This window comes from Dermochelys coriacea, chromosome 3 (genome assembly GCF_009764565.3).
Source record: "Dermochelys coriacea isolate rDerCor1 chromosome 3, rDerCor1.pri.v4, whole genome shotgun sequence".
Lineage (NCBI taxonomy): Eukaryota > Metazoa > Chordata > Testudines > Dermochelyidae > Dermochelys > Dermochelys coriacea.
The window spans coordinates 119,282,935-119,298,242 of NC_050070.1; the positions used below are offsets into that span (position 1 = coordinate 119,282,935).

The following is a 15,308-nucleotide window of genomic DNA, read 5'->3' on the forward strand; positions in this document are numbered from 1 at the left end:
CTGTATTGCTCTCCCAGCAGATATCAGGAAAATTAAAGTCACCCATGAGAATCAGGGCATGCGATCTAGTAGCTTCCGTGAGTTGCCGGAAGAAAGCCTCATCCTTTTCCTTTTGAACTACAACATATCTTTTACAAAGAGATCCAACCTTGATTTTAAAATTGCCAGCAATGGAGAATCCACCATGACAGCTTGGTAAATTGCTCCAATAGTTATTTACATTCACTTTTAAAAATGTACACCTTATTTCTAGTCTGAATTTGTCTAGCTCCAACTTCCAGCCACTGGATCATGTTATACTTTGTCTGCTAGACTGAAGAGTCCATTATCAAATATTTGTTCCCCTTGTAGATACTTACAGACTGTGATCAAGTCACCCTTAACCTTCTCTTTGTTAAGCTAAATAGATTGAGCTCTGTGAATCTATCATTATAGTGTATGTTTCCAAATCTTTAATCATTCCCATTTTCTCCGAACCTTCTCCAATTTATCAACATCTTCTGTAACTGCGGACACCAGAACTGGACACAGTATACCAGCAGTGGTCATACTAGTGCCAAATGCAAAGTTAAAATATTTTTATTAATTCCTATTCAAGATTCCTCTCTTTGCGCATGCAAGGCTCACATTAGCCTTTTTGGCCACAGCATTGCAATGGGAGCTCATTTTCAGTTGACCATTCACCACGATCCTGAAATATTTTTCAGAGTCACTATTTCCCAGGACAGAGTCCCCCATCGTGTAAGTGTGGTCTACATTCTTTTTTTCCTACCTATATATATTTACAGTTAGCCATATTATTTGTTTGCTTTCAGCTTACCAAGCAAGCCATATTGCTCTGTATCCATGATCTGTCCTCATAATTATTTACCATTCCCCCAATTTTCATCCTCTGCATACTTATCAGGAATGATTTTGTTTTCTTCCAGATCATTGATAAAAATGTTAAATAGCACAGGAACAAGAAATGATCCCTGCGAGACAATTACATTTTGAGACCTATCAGTTAGCCAGCTTTCAATCCATTTAATGTGTGCCATGTTAATTTTAGATCATTCTAGTTTTTTAATCCAAATGTTGTGTGATAGCAAGTCAAATGCCTTATAGAAATCTGTTACATTAACTCTATTAACTTTCAGAGTAGCAGCCGTGTTAGTCTGTATTCGCAAAAAGAAAAGGAGTACTTGTGGCACCTTAGAGACAAATTTATTTGAGCATAAGCTTTCGTGAGCTACAGCTCACTTCATCGGATGCATTCAGTGGAAAACACAGTGGGGAGATTTATGTACATAGAGAACATGAAACAATGGGTGTTACCATACACACTGTAACGAGAGTGATCACTTAAGGTGAGATATTACCAGCAGGAGAGCTGGGGGGGGGGGGAGGGAAAAACCTTTTGTAGTGATAATCAAGGTGGGCCATTTCCAGAAGTTGACATCTTCATCATCTGTTGTTTTGACCTTCAGGAGAAATCCATTACAATCCGCACAAACTATGCTGACAGCTTCTGCCCCACGCTCTCAAAGAAACTGCGGAACCACCTGATCAACATCCTCTACAGCAAACAGAGAAAGATTAAGAATGAGCTCTCAAAACTGGATATTCTCATAAAAAAACAACCTTCCACACAAACTTCCTCGTGGCTGGACTTCACAGAAACTAGACAAGCCATTTACAACACACACTTCGCTTCTCTACAAAAGAAAAAGTACATTAAAGTATCTAAACTACTACATGTCACAAGGTGCCACAACAGTGGTTCCCTTAACCCATCCAGCAATATTGTTAATCTATCCAACTATACTCTTAGCCCAGCAGAAGAATCTGTCTTATCTCGGGGCCTCTCCTTCTGCCCCTCCACCCCCACGAACATGATATAGTTCTGTGGTGACCTAGAATCCTATTTTTGACGTCTCCGACTGAAGGAATATTTCCAACACACCTCTGAACAACATACTAACCCACAGAGACCTTCCTACCAAGACTACAAAATGAAGGATTCTGGGTGGACTCCTCCTGAAGGTTGAAACAACAGATTGGACCTTCTACATAGAGTGCTTCTGACGACGTGCACAGGCTGAAATTGTGGAAAACCAGCATCATGTGCCCCATAACCTCCGCCGTGCAGAACACAATGCCATCCACAGCCTCAGAAACAACTCTGACATCATAATCAAAAAGGCTGACAAAGGAGGTGCTGTCATCATCATGAATAGGTCGGAATATGAACAAGAGGCTACTAGGCAGCTCTCCAATACCACTTTCTACAAGCCGTTACCCTCTGAGCCCACTGAGGGTTACCAAAAGAAACTACAGCATTTGCTCAAGAAACTCCCTGAAAAAGCACAAGAACAAATCCACACAGACACACCCCTGGAATCCCGACCAGGGGTATTCTATCTGTTACCCAAGATCCATAAACCTGGAAATCCTGGACTCCCAATCATCTCAGGCACTGACAGCAGGATTGTCTGGCTATGTAGACTCCCTCCTCAAGCCCTACACTAGCAGCACTCCCAGCTATCTTCAAGACACCACTGACTTCCTGAGGAAACTACAATCCATCGGTGATCTTCCTGAAAACACCATCCTGGCCACTATGGATGTAGAAGCCCTCTACACCAACATTTCACACAAAGATGGACTACAAGCCATCAGGAACAGTATCCCCGATAATGTCACGGCAAACCTTGTGGCTGAATTTGTGACTTTGTTCTCACCCATAACTATTTCATATTTGGGGACAATGTATACCTTCGAATCAGCGGCACTGCTATGGGTACCCGCATGGCCCCACAGCATGCCAACATTTTTATGGCTGACTTAGAACAACGCTTCCTCAGCTCTCGTCCCCTAATGCCCCTACTCTACTTGCGCTACACTGATGACATCATCATCATCTGGACCCATGGAAAAGAAGCCCTTGAGGAATTCCACCATGATTTCAACAATTTCCATCCCACCATCAACCTCAGCCTGGACCAGTCCACACAAGAGATCCACTTCCTGGACACTACGGTGCTAATAAGCGATGGTCACATAAACACCACCCTATACCAGAAACCTACTGACCGCTATTCCTACCTACATGCCTCCAGCTTTCATCCAGACCACACCACACAATCCATTGTCTGTCAAGCTCTACGATACAACCGCATTTTCTCCAACCCCTCAGACAGAGACAAACACCTACAAGATCTCTATCAAGCATTCTTACAACAACAATACCCACCTGCTGAAGTAAAGAAACAGATTGACAGAGCCAGAAGAGTACCCAGAAGTCACCTACTACAAGACAGGCCCAACAAAGAAAAGAACAGAACGCTACTAGCCATCACCTTCAGCCCCCAACTAAAACCTCTCCAACGCATCATCAAGGATCTACAACCTATCCTGAAGGATGACCCATCACTCTCACAGATCTTGGGAGACAGGCCAGTCCTTGCTTACAGACAGCTCGCCAACCTGAAGCAAATACCCACCAGCAACCACACACCACAAAGAGAACCACGAACCCAGGAACCTATCCTTGCAACAAAGCCCGTTGCCAACTGTGTCCACATATCTATTCAGGGGACACCATCATAGGGCCTAATCACATCAGCCACACTATCAGAGGCTCATTCACCTGCACATCTACCAGTGTGATATATGCCATCATGTGCCAGCAATGCCCCTCTGCCATGTACATTGGTCAAACTGGACAGTCTCTACATAAAAGGATAAATGGACACAAATCAGATGTCAAGAATTATCACATTCAAAAACCAGTCGGAGAACACTTCAATCACTTTTCCACTGAATGCATCCGATGAAGTGACCTGTAGCTCATGAAAGCTTATGCTCAAATAAATTTGTTAGTCTGTAAGGTGCCACAAGTACTCCTTTTCTTTTTACTATTAACTTTGTCAACCAAACTTGTAATCTCATAAAAATATTTTATATATATATTATATCAAGTTAGTTTGGCCAGATCTGTTTTCCAAAAACCCATGTTAATTGGCATTAATTATATTACCCTCCTTTAATTCTTTATTAATTGTGTCCTGTATCAGCTACTTCATTATCTTGCCTTGGATCAATGTCAGACTGACATGCCTATTATGACCCAAACTCATGTTCCCAAAAGTTCAATGCTGGATTCTTAAGAAAGCATCACAACATTCAGGACTTCTCACCATCACCTTCTATTCTGTGCATGAAAAGCAGCACAGAAAATGTCGTTCTTGAAGTTTTTCACTTCACAACTATATTTGGAAAATTATCAAATAATAAAGTTTAGACTGCAAGTTGAATTTTACTGCAAGTCAAAATTTAAAAGATATGATTTTGTAATAGCAATATTTCACAAATAATAAAAAGGAAAAATTATAATTTTCTATTTTCAGCCCTTTGCCCATTTTTTAATCTTCCTCCTTATTTCCTGATTTGTATTCATTTTTACCTCTATCAACCGGTTTCTCTACTACTGTTATTTTTTAATTTTATGGTATTCTTGAAGCTTACTCTTTTCTCTCTTCCCCTTCCAGCATTTTAGTTTTTCATTCAGTAAAAAAATGTTTTTCCTTTTCCTTTCTCAACCCTTTCTCCTGAATGCAGGCCTTTAGCTTGCATTAACAGGTGAATATTTGGAAATAGAAAAGAATCACAAAGATTCCTGAATTTTCTGGTGATGAGCACAAAAATATTTCAAATTCTTTCTTCAAAGGCTTCCAGGAACAAAGAAGCTTTTCTCAGACCACTAGCAAATCCACCAGGTTCAAATAAACTGTCTTTGCCAGCAGAGATGAACTAATGACAGAACAGCACAGTCTTACAACGGTAGCCAAATATGTTGAGAGAACAAACATATCCTTGACATCATAAGAAAAAAAAAATCACAGTTTATCTCTTTAATAACCATCTTCAAGGGAAATTAATGTTACTTTGTCCTTTGTGCAGAACAGTAATTGGATTGTGTGTTTCAATTATATCTGGCAATGGCCAGGATATTGAAATACTTTTAAATATTAGGATTTTCTTATCCAAAAATTAGATTTTATTGGCATTCTATTTCTGAGATTTCTTCATTAAAAGCTTCATTAAACATAAATCTTCTTTCCACATAGCAAAAAGCTAAATTATTTTAAAAGGGTCATTTTAAAAGATTTGCCCTCCCACTGTTTATGTTGAGAAAGAGTTACATAATAAGGCTAGAAGCTAACCTGCTTTACCTGGGATGATTTTCTGCTATTTGCCTGAACTCAGTGTCCCAGTTCGGCCTTCCATAGAAGGTCTTCTGTCTCAGACCAGTAATTACATCCATCTTTTCATCATCATGTAGAGCTATATGAGTAGCCTAAAGCAAAATTTACAGCAAGACAATAATTTTAGAATCAACAATTGTATGCTGAGTAAGAAGTAAAGTGATAATATGGTCTCTGAATAAAAGGTGGAAATATATATTACTCAGGGGGAAAAAAACAAAAACTTATAATCATCATCAGAGGCCAGCACTCTGGCCCCTAAAAAAAAAAAGTGGGTGGGGGAGGACGACATTTTCAAAAGTGCCTAAGTGGCTTAAAAGCCTAAATTCCATTTTCAAAAGTGATTTAGGTACATGGGCATTTAAGTCCTATTGACTTTCAATGAGACATATTCCTAAGGCTCTGATCCTGAATGGTATTTAGGTGCCTTTGAGGATCTGGGCCTAAGTCACTTTTGCAAACAGGACGTAGATTCCTAAGTTACTAAGCAGCTTTTGAACATTTCCCGGTAGTTAAGCAGGTGATAACTATTTTAATGTTGCAAAGAAATGATTTGGGAAAGGAAAAATATAAGTAGTGAAGTAATGGTGATTTTTAAATAAATATTAGAAATTATATGCAATATAGGAATTCTGTGTGTATCCAGGATGTGTGTACTTTGAATTTTCAGTTGATCACAGAGGAGCAGTCAAAGAGGGTATGCATAAGTGGTACACAACATTCTACCACCACTTTCATTTTTGTATTTGCAGAGAAAAGAACCTGCTTAAATATTCTGAACAATATTCCACCTCATACTTTCATATGGCATGCACATATCATCATTAACAGTGGCCAATTCTTTACCAATAGCATACTTTATGATATCAGACAAGCAACAATAACTTTCCTTTGTTAAGTTGATAAAGTAATTCTGCTTGCCATTTTCTGTCCCCTTATTCCCCCAATATTCTCCTTTCAGAAAACATTATTGAACCACCTGTAAGCAAGGAGGCAAAGAACCAAAGTTGATATTGAGGATTATCCATACCCACTTTAACCTAAATTGAGAAACTTCCAGAACAAGGAAATAGATGTATTTTCTAAATTTGATATATAATAACTCATCTGTCCAATGCTCTGTACACAGACTTAAGCTCCCCAAGGCAGGGACCATCTCTTCTTGTATGTTTGGAAAGTACTTAGCACATTGTAGGCACTATAGCAAACCAGTACATAAATACATAACTAATAAACCAATTAACAAGACCATGTTATTGATATTGCCATACCAGCAGAAGAAACAAAAAAGAAACAAGAAGAGAAATGGAAAAGTATGAAGAACTCTGCCATGAAGTGGGTTGATGATGGAAAACAGAACAAAGATGATTACAAGAGCACTTGTAGCAATCCCTTAGGGTATGAATGAGCAGCTTACGAATATGGTAGATGTGCAAAACATCACGATTAATGATCTCCAGAAGCCAGTGCTCTTAGGCTTTGTGAGAATATTAAGGAAAGTCAAAAGAGAACTAGTACATTTGAGCACCAAAAATACAGAAGTTATGTGGACAGTTTAACAAAACTTTTGACTACCCAAACCTACAGAGTCAGTTTGTGGTCAGGATTTACTGGGGACTCATGGGAATACATTTTTGATGGTAGCTTTCCCCTCTTTATGCTTAAAGATTTTGAATGTTGTGAAGGCTACTTGGTAAAAAAAAATCACTATAATGTCATACTGAGGGATAATAATAATAATATTGTAATATAATTAATACTATTATAATTAATACATATTATTTCATCCAACATAGCAATGCCTATGTTCCTTTTCTCATAAATAATATACGATTCCTATATGTAGACAGAAATAAGGCCTTGGGGTTTTTTTCAAGTTACATGCACAGAAATGAAGTTATAAGCTTTCCCCTCTTTATGCTTAAAGATTTTGAATGTTGTGAAGGCTACTTGGTAAAAAAAAAATCACTATAATGTCATACTGAGGGATAATAATAATAATATTGTAATATAATTAATACTATTATAATTAATACATATTATTTCATCCAACATAGCAATGCCTATGTTCCTTTTCTCATAAATAATATACGATTCCTATATGTAGACAGAAATAAGGCCTTGGGGTTTTTTTCAAGTTACATGCACAGAAATGAAGTTATGTGTATAATTTGCATGCAGATTTACTCTCTCTATAGGTTCTTATATTGCACCCCTTACTGCATAGGTATTTAAACATCAAACATACAATCTCTCTCCATTTTCCTCCCTCTGTAGGTAGGAGTAACATGCTTGTTTGTATTATAGGCTATTATTATTCTTGTCCAGAATTATTGAAGAAAAATTATTGAAAAAAATTAAGTCAAGAAATTTGTTTGTAATTTAGTTCTGAATGTGGTGTGACCTGTGGTCATTATTTTTTGCAGGAGTGGATTCCATAGTCTGGATCCATACCTGATGAAAGTTCCCTCTCTTGTGCTCATGAGTTTCCCCTATTGCTTGACAGCTTCAGTCTTCTGGTAAGGCATAGCAGTCACAGGAGGTCATGGTGGCAAAGGGAGATGTGGTCTTCCTGCTAGCTTGGGCCAATCTCATGGAGGGCTTTGACTATCATGGCCAAGAACTTGAACTGGAGTCTATTTAGTGGAGAGACAATGCAGGGAATGGATGATTTGCTCATGGCCAGCTGTGCTGCTCAGTAGACGGTGGCTGCATTCTGTACCAAGTGGACCTTTTTCAATATTTGTGGCTTCAGTCCTAAGTATAATGAATTACAGTAATGAAGCCTAGATGTCTCAAATGATTTGCCAGGACTGGGTTTGATATCTTGAGGCACAGTTTCCCGATCAGCCACAGATGGAAGAGGACTTGTTTGCCACCATATCTCTATTTGGCCATCTGGTGGCAGTGAAGAATCTATAAGGACATCAAGACTGAACAAATTTAACAATTTGAAGCCATATGCCCTCAACAGAGGGGGAAGAAGTAAATTTTCCAAAGGGATTCTTGCTTTCTAATAACAGCACCTTCATTTTGCCTGGGTTTAGCTTCCGTCAACTGCTCTTCATCCAAATGTTGTTCTCAGCCAATTGCTGGGGATAGCCTGGAGAGAATGCTGGTTTTGTTCTGTGTAAAGGAAATCTAAAGCTTGGTGTCATCTGAGTATTGCTGGTATTTAAGCTAAAGTTGTCACACAGTCTCCACTAGTGGTTTCCTAAAGATATCAAGTAAGATAGGGTAGAGGCTTAAGGTCTGTGGGATTCCACATGTGAGAGCTCTGGAGATCGAGGAACTGTTACCAATTGCAACCCTCTGTGTTTGGTCCGAGAAGAAGAAAGCCATTTCGCTGTACTTCTTTTCACCCCTGCAACCTTTTGGAGGTGGGATAACAGTTTCACTGCTCAGTGGTGCTCAGTTGTATTACATGCCACAGAAAGGTCCAACATGATGAGTGCAGATATCCACCTCTGTCTATGAGCTGGAGGTCACTCACAAGAGCAAAAATTGTTTGTTTCTGTACCATGTTCTGGCATGAAGATTCAGGGTACTGGCAGCTTGCAGGTGATGGTGACCATGTGTTTTGTTAGCTTCTTGATTAGCTTGTTTAGAAAATAGATGGTAGATAATAGATAGTCTGTGAGTTTGCTAACATTGAGGAATGGCTTGTTTAATATTGGTCAGACTATTGCATGCTTCATCATGGGTAGTAGATTTTTCTCTCCAAAAGAAGTTTTCACAGTCTCTGTTAGATAAATAGTATAAGACAGAGGTTATCAACCTTTTTGGGCTCAAGACCCATTTGTAAATGTTTGTGGCTGTCACAACCCAGTAAATAGCCTGGGGATAGAGGCCCTGGGGTGGTTTCGGTCAGGTCCCCTGGAGGAGTTTCAGGGTCCCAGATTTCAACTGCATTACTGGCCCAAAGTGACTTAAAAACTAGCTCCAAAGTAGCCCAATCTGTTTTTTGAAACAATGTTTCAAACAAAGTGGGAGGGTGTATTGGGGGTGAGGGTTGCTGGAGGGAGAACCTGTGGCCTCACATTCAAGGTGTGCGTGTGTGTGGGAGGGGAAGTGTCACTCTCTCTGGCTCCCTGTCACGGTGGTAGCGTGGATGGCGCAGGCCTGGGACTCAGCACCAGCCCGTCAGTCAATGCCTCCCTGCAAGCCTTTCCCCCTTCCCAGGGTGGGGAGCTGGGGCCTGGTCCTGTCACTCTCCTGTTCAGGCTCTGAGGCCCTGAAGTGAGGAGGTAGCCCTGTTGAGAAGTACTTGCTGGCTCCACTTACCTGATAGGCTGGCCAGTTACCACAGAGTGGTGGCTCCTGCAGCTCCTGTGCTGTGGGGCTGGCTGGACCTGTCTCTCAGCTCTGGGCATTGCAACCTGTGGGGTTGCAGTGCTGCCCAAGTTTGGCCCTGCCCCGCTGACTGGACCACATGACCCTTTGAAACATTCCCGCAACCCAGTTTTGGGTCCTGACCCATGGGTTGAGAAACTGATATAAGAGTCTGTTTTGACTTTGTGTGTGTGAACAACTACACACATAAATTTTGAAAATCAATCCCATAATGTTGAAAGCACCTCAAGTCATTACCTTTTTAAACAATCCCTGAGGGAAAGTGGAAAGGAACTAAGATGCGAGAAGATCAAGGCTACAAGACCAAGAATGATTTGTGGTATATTTCCTCTTATTTTAATTCTATACAAGTCCTTTCATTAAATGGAAAAACAAAAAATAAGAAATAGGAGGAGAGGTTTTCCTTTCCTGCATCTAATGTGACTTGACTACCCAATTAATAAAGCAGAGAGAAAGGAAAGACCTGTTTGGGGCCAAATAAAGAGGGAGGAAGCTGAATGAGCCTCCTTACTCTAAGTAGTATGCAGATCTCAGAATGGGATCTATCAATGAAATTTAAAGTTGGCAAATTTAAAACTGATCAAAGGAAATACATTTTCACACAGCACACAATTAACTTGCAGAACTCATTACTCTCCAGCCAGGTCACTAATTTAGTTCGCCCCATTCTGAGGTAACAAAGTCCAAAGAAATATATATAGTTCCATGTCCTCACAACAGGGAGGGCTCTAAGTTCCCCAGCTGAGCCCTCTAGGTTGCTCAGCTTCACCTTGGGACTTTCAACATCTCTACCTTCTCCTTACTTCTGAGAGGGGTGTGTGGAAGAGGGGTTTTTGTACTCTCCACAACAATGATGGTTGGCAAGGGAGCCTGGGCCCTCCCACTGTATCGGGCTGCAACCAAGAGTCCTATTAAAGGCAAAAATATCAGCATACTAAGTGCTTTGAAGCTGCCTCCCTGGGCCACTTCCTACCGTTCGCCTCACCCCAAGTCTCGAAGTCCAACTTAAGATAGCAAAAAAGACAAACCTGACCCTTCACCCTAACTGATAGCCCCTTCCTGGCAGCAAAGGCTTTTGTAGTTCCCTTGTTCAGGAGCTCTCAGGATCGGTCTGTCCTCCTACCCTGACTGCCCCCTTTTTAGCCATCTGGCTCCCTTTAAAGCCCCTCCTCCAGCTGAAGCAGGTTCTGCAGGAATGGAGGTGGGGGGAAGGCCAGGAATCACCTGGGCTCAGAGCTGCTCCATACCCCCTTCAGTTTCAGTATGGGGTTTATACAGCCCATCACAATGGATAACAAAAATATATTTTTTACATATAATAGTAAGAATTTAAATGCAACCAATAACCATGGAAGGCATTCCACAAACCATCATGCCAACATCCAACTTAGGGTTCAGAAGAAATTTTCCATGCTGGCAAGTTTTCTTCCACCTTACTCTACAGCAGATGGTACTGGCGACTTCCAGAGATAGGATATTGGACTAGATGGACCACGGGTTTGATCCAATAAAGCAATTGCCAAGTTCCTATTTTCCTAAAGCTAAATTGGAAGTGGGATCTCTATTTACAGTTCTTTGTCTCCTTGCTTCCTGTTAATGGATTTATAATGGTGTGGAAAAATATCACAAAAGATTTAAAAAGGAAATTTTAGGAGAAAAAAAACCTGTTTATCAAATATTTCAAAAATTTAACATAATTACATTCATTCATCCATTTCCTTGTTCCTGTTTCATATGCTGCCATAATGGAAAAAGTAAAGTACATTAACTCAAACCCATTTCATTAATACCTGACTTTCATCCCAGCCAGTAAGAAATATATGATAACTTAGAAAATGGGTTTTCCCTTTCTCAGCCATTTGTGTTTCCAGCAAGAACAGGAGATCAGCAAACCACTCAAAGGCAGACGCATCTCGGCAAGTCCAATAGAAATAAACCTGTCAGGTAAAAGTAACGAGATTCAACAAGATACAAGCTTTCAACAAGCTTTCTATAAAGCTCTTAAATTATTTATGTTGAGATAAGTGGTTAATCTTATAGCATGCTACTGTACTCCAGTGGAAACTTAAACACGATCCCATCTACATTTGACATTGTGTTTCTTTGTATGGTTTTAAACACCTTTTTCTTAAAAAAATGTGAGTGAATGTTAGTGAATTAAAATATTAATGCAGACAGGCATATGCAAGACATCTAACTCTGTCAGTGCATCTCAACACTGGCTTAGAAAACCAAACTCTGCATTTTTCTTGAATCGAGACTGAAAAGCCTATGAAACTCTGCAATGATTTCAAGATGTGATCATGCAGGGACTAAGATGAGACCACCCCACTCAATTTCATTCATCCACTTAGAAAGGTCTTCTATTTTGTTGGGATTCTTATACCATGCCCATCACCGTGGTATTGATCTGGTTCCAAAGATGAAAAACCTGTGAACTAGCCCACTCTGTCCTTTTAGTTTTAAGGTTGCCAAAGCTGTGTTGAGTGCAGCATTAAACATCTATGCTGCTAAACAAAACTCTTAATTAAATTAATTATGGTTCTCCATTTATTATAGGTGGGGCTGGTAATGACACCTACTATTAAGGTTGCCAGACATTCCAATTATAAGATTTTGTTTTCAGTTGCTTAGAACATTGCCAAACTTTAACCATTTGGGCTGAAATTTTCTTTGCTGTGTGTCTGCCTCAGGATGATTTTGGCGGGGGGAAAATTTCACCCAAAACGATCCAAAACTGAGGCTAAGACGAAAATATGTTGTTTTGCCCATGTTAAAAAAATTCTTGAGACCTATTCTTTGCAATGCTCTAGTGCCCTCAAGTTATAGAGAAGAGAATTGAAATTTGGTAAGGGGCGGGGGGAGGCTTTGTGTCAGGGAGGTGCCTTTTGTCGTCCTGTGACAATCCGCCTAAATTTGTCCAAGTTATAAGCCTTTGAAAAAAATCACAGTTTACAAACGTTCAATAGAACATTACTATAGCTTAACAGCTAAAAACCCCTAAAGATTCCTTCCGCACTGTGCATGCTCAAGCCTCTGACCTCTCCTACTGCTGAATGGACTGCACATGCCCCATCCCTACAGAGTGACTGTGCATGTTCTAGGCCCTTACAGCCGCTACACATGACCAGGCTATGCATATGCCACCCCACAAGGCAACTGAGCATGCTCCGGACTCTGGAGCAGTGATGAGCAACCTGTAACCCGCAGGCCGCACGCAGCCCATCAGGGTAATCTGCTGGCGGGCTGCAAGACAGTTTGTTCACATTGACCGTCCGCAGGCACGGCCACCCGCAGCTCCCATTGGCCAGGAATGGCAGACTGCAGCCACTGGGAGCTGCGAGCGGCCATGTCGGTGGATCGTCAATTTAAACAAACTGTCTCGCAGCCCACCAGTGACTTACCCTTATGGGCCACTGGTTGCCCACCACTGCTCCAGACCCTCACAGCTCTTCTGTGTGACAGGACTGCACATGCACTGTTCTCACATATTCCATCCCCTCACAGCTTCTACACATGAGTGGACTTTGCATGCACCATTCCCACAGAAAGAAAAGGAGTACTGGTGGCACCTTAGAGACTAACAAATTTATTAGAGCATAAGCTTTCGTGAGCTACAGCTCACTTCATCGGATGCATTTGGTGGAAAAAACAGAGAAGAGATTTATATACACACACACAGAGAACATGAAACAATGGGTTTATCATACACACTGTAAGGAGAGTGATCACTTAAGATAAGCCATCACCAGCAGCAGGGGGGGAAAGGAGGAAAACCTTTCATGGTGACAAGCAAGGTAGGCTAATTCCAGCAGTTAACAAGAATATCAGAGAAACAGTGGGGGGTGGGGTGGGAGGGAGAAATATCATGGGGAAATAGTTTTACTTTGTGTAATGACTCATCCATTCCCAGTCTCTATTCAAGCCTAAGTTAATTGTATCCAGTTTGCAAATTAATTCCAATTCAGCAGTCTCTCGTTGGAGTCTGTTTTTGAAGCTTTTTTGTTGAAGTATAGCCACTCTAAGATCTGTGATCGAGTGACCAGAGAGATTGAAGTGTTCTCCAACTGGTTTTTGAATGTTATAATTCTTGACGTCTGATTTGTGTCCATTCATTCTTTTACGTAGAGACTGTCCAGTTTGGCCAATGTACATGGCAGAGGGGCATTGCTGGCACATGATGGCATATATCACATTGGTAGATGCGCAGGTGAACGAGCCTCTGATAGTGTGGCTGATGTGATTAGGCCCTATGATGGTATCCCCTGAATAGACAGAGCAACTGAGCATGTACCAGCCAAGGGCTACAAGGTTGAATCTGGATTTTCCCGGTAATTGCTGCTCCAGGTTGGGCTAAGGCCAGGCACTAGAGCTGAGTGCTCTCACTTACCCACTTGATAGCACCCAGGCAGCATGGAAGAGGAAGCTGTCTGATTCAAATGCAGAAGAAACAAAAGCCAGACCAGTAGGAGGGGAAATAGTTGATTGGGACAAAAAGTCTGGTGAGACAAGAACTAGCTGGGCAAAAAGAGTGAGACTGGGTGGCAGGAAAGGGGAGACTGGGCCTGGGAGCTGGAGGGGAAGCTGGGGTTGTCTGGGGAAGGAGACTGGGATTGGGAGCAAGAGAGGGAAGTGTATGGGGCAGGGGGAGCAGGTTGTAAACCAGCTGGCTGGGAGGAGAATAGGGAAAATTGGATGAGGAGCTAAGAGGAAATGGGATTCAGAGCCAGTGAGGGCTGGGGGAACCTGAAGTTGGCCACCTTGCAACCTTAATAATGTTTTTTAATGTAATTATTTGTATAATCCCCCAAAGTGTACTGGACACTTTACTAATCCATAAGAAGCCAATTCCCTCTCTCTCAAAGAGTATATAATCTAAAAAGAAAAGAATGGGACAAGGGATGTTAGAAGGGATACAAAGCTATAAATAAAGTCAGAAAAGTGATCTTTGGCTCTTGTTTTGTTGTGTCCATGATTTTTATACTGTTTTGGTCTTTTTAAAAATGCTCTCTCTCATTCTCCTCACCATGCCCCAGTGCCTTGACCTTTAAATATCAAAGGAAGTCTGACAGGTCTGCCTAATGTGTTTTTGTCTCAAACACAGCACATTTTGAAAACTTGTTAATTCCACCTTCAAATTCAGCAAAACAAACTGTTAATTCTAGTCTTGTAGTCCCACACTTTGTCCACTTAACTGGGCTACTTCTTCAGTTTTACTACTAACTAAGCTTTTCATATCCTTGAATAAATCACATTCTACATGTAATAAATTTGTGCTTTGGTGATTGCAATAATTTGGCATTTACAGCCCATGTGTGTAGAACAAATAGGGGTAAAGTTTTGTTTGAGGTATGCTTATGGAGGGTGAGGTTTTCAAGCTTTGTGTAGAGGACAAATGAGATAGACATAGCGGTGTTTCTACTACATGTATATGCAAGGTAGATGAAACAGACTGAGCTGTGTAGCTTCTAGTGAAACGGTAGATCATGGAAAGGGAATATGTTGTTTTGTATTATAAGCGAGTACATCACAAGATATTGGTGTGTTTCACTCTGAAGTGTTGGGTGAATTAGAGAAGTGTCTAGGGTTAATATGATGGGTTTCTTAGATCTGTACTGTAGGTGAGTGCTCAGGGTCTCTGTTGGAAATGCGGACAAGTTCTGGTGGTGGGAAATAGTGAACTTTCTGGTGAATAAGTAAAGGATT

The 15,308-nt window shown here is 40.9% G+C and overlaps 1 protein-coding gene across 1 annotated transcript in view; it reads right to left on the reverse strand.

Annotated features, from left to right (window-relative positions):
• NOX3 (NADPH oxidase 3) overlaps nucleotides 1-15,308 on the reverse strand; it is a 62,502-nt gene that overhangs the window by 5,042 nt on the left and 42,152 nt on the right. The window contains exons 11-12 of the mRNA XM_038396216.2: nucleotides 11,393-11,539; nucleotides 5,217-5,341 (exon numbers count right to left, since the gene is read on the reverse strand). Coding sequence (XP_038252144.1) covers nucleotides 5,217-5,341; nucleotides 11,393-11,539 — 272 coding nt within the window. The remainder of the gene's footprint in view (nucleotides 1-5,216; nucleotides 5,342-11,392; nucleotides 11,540-15,308) is intronic.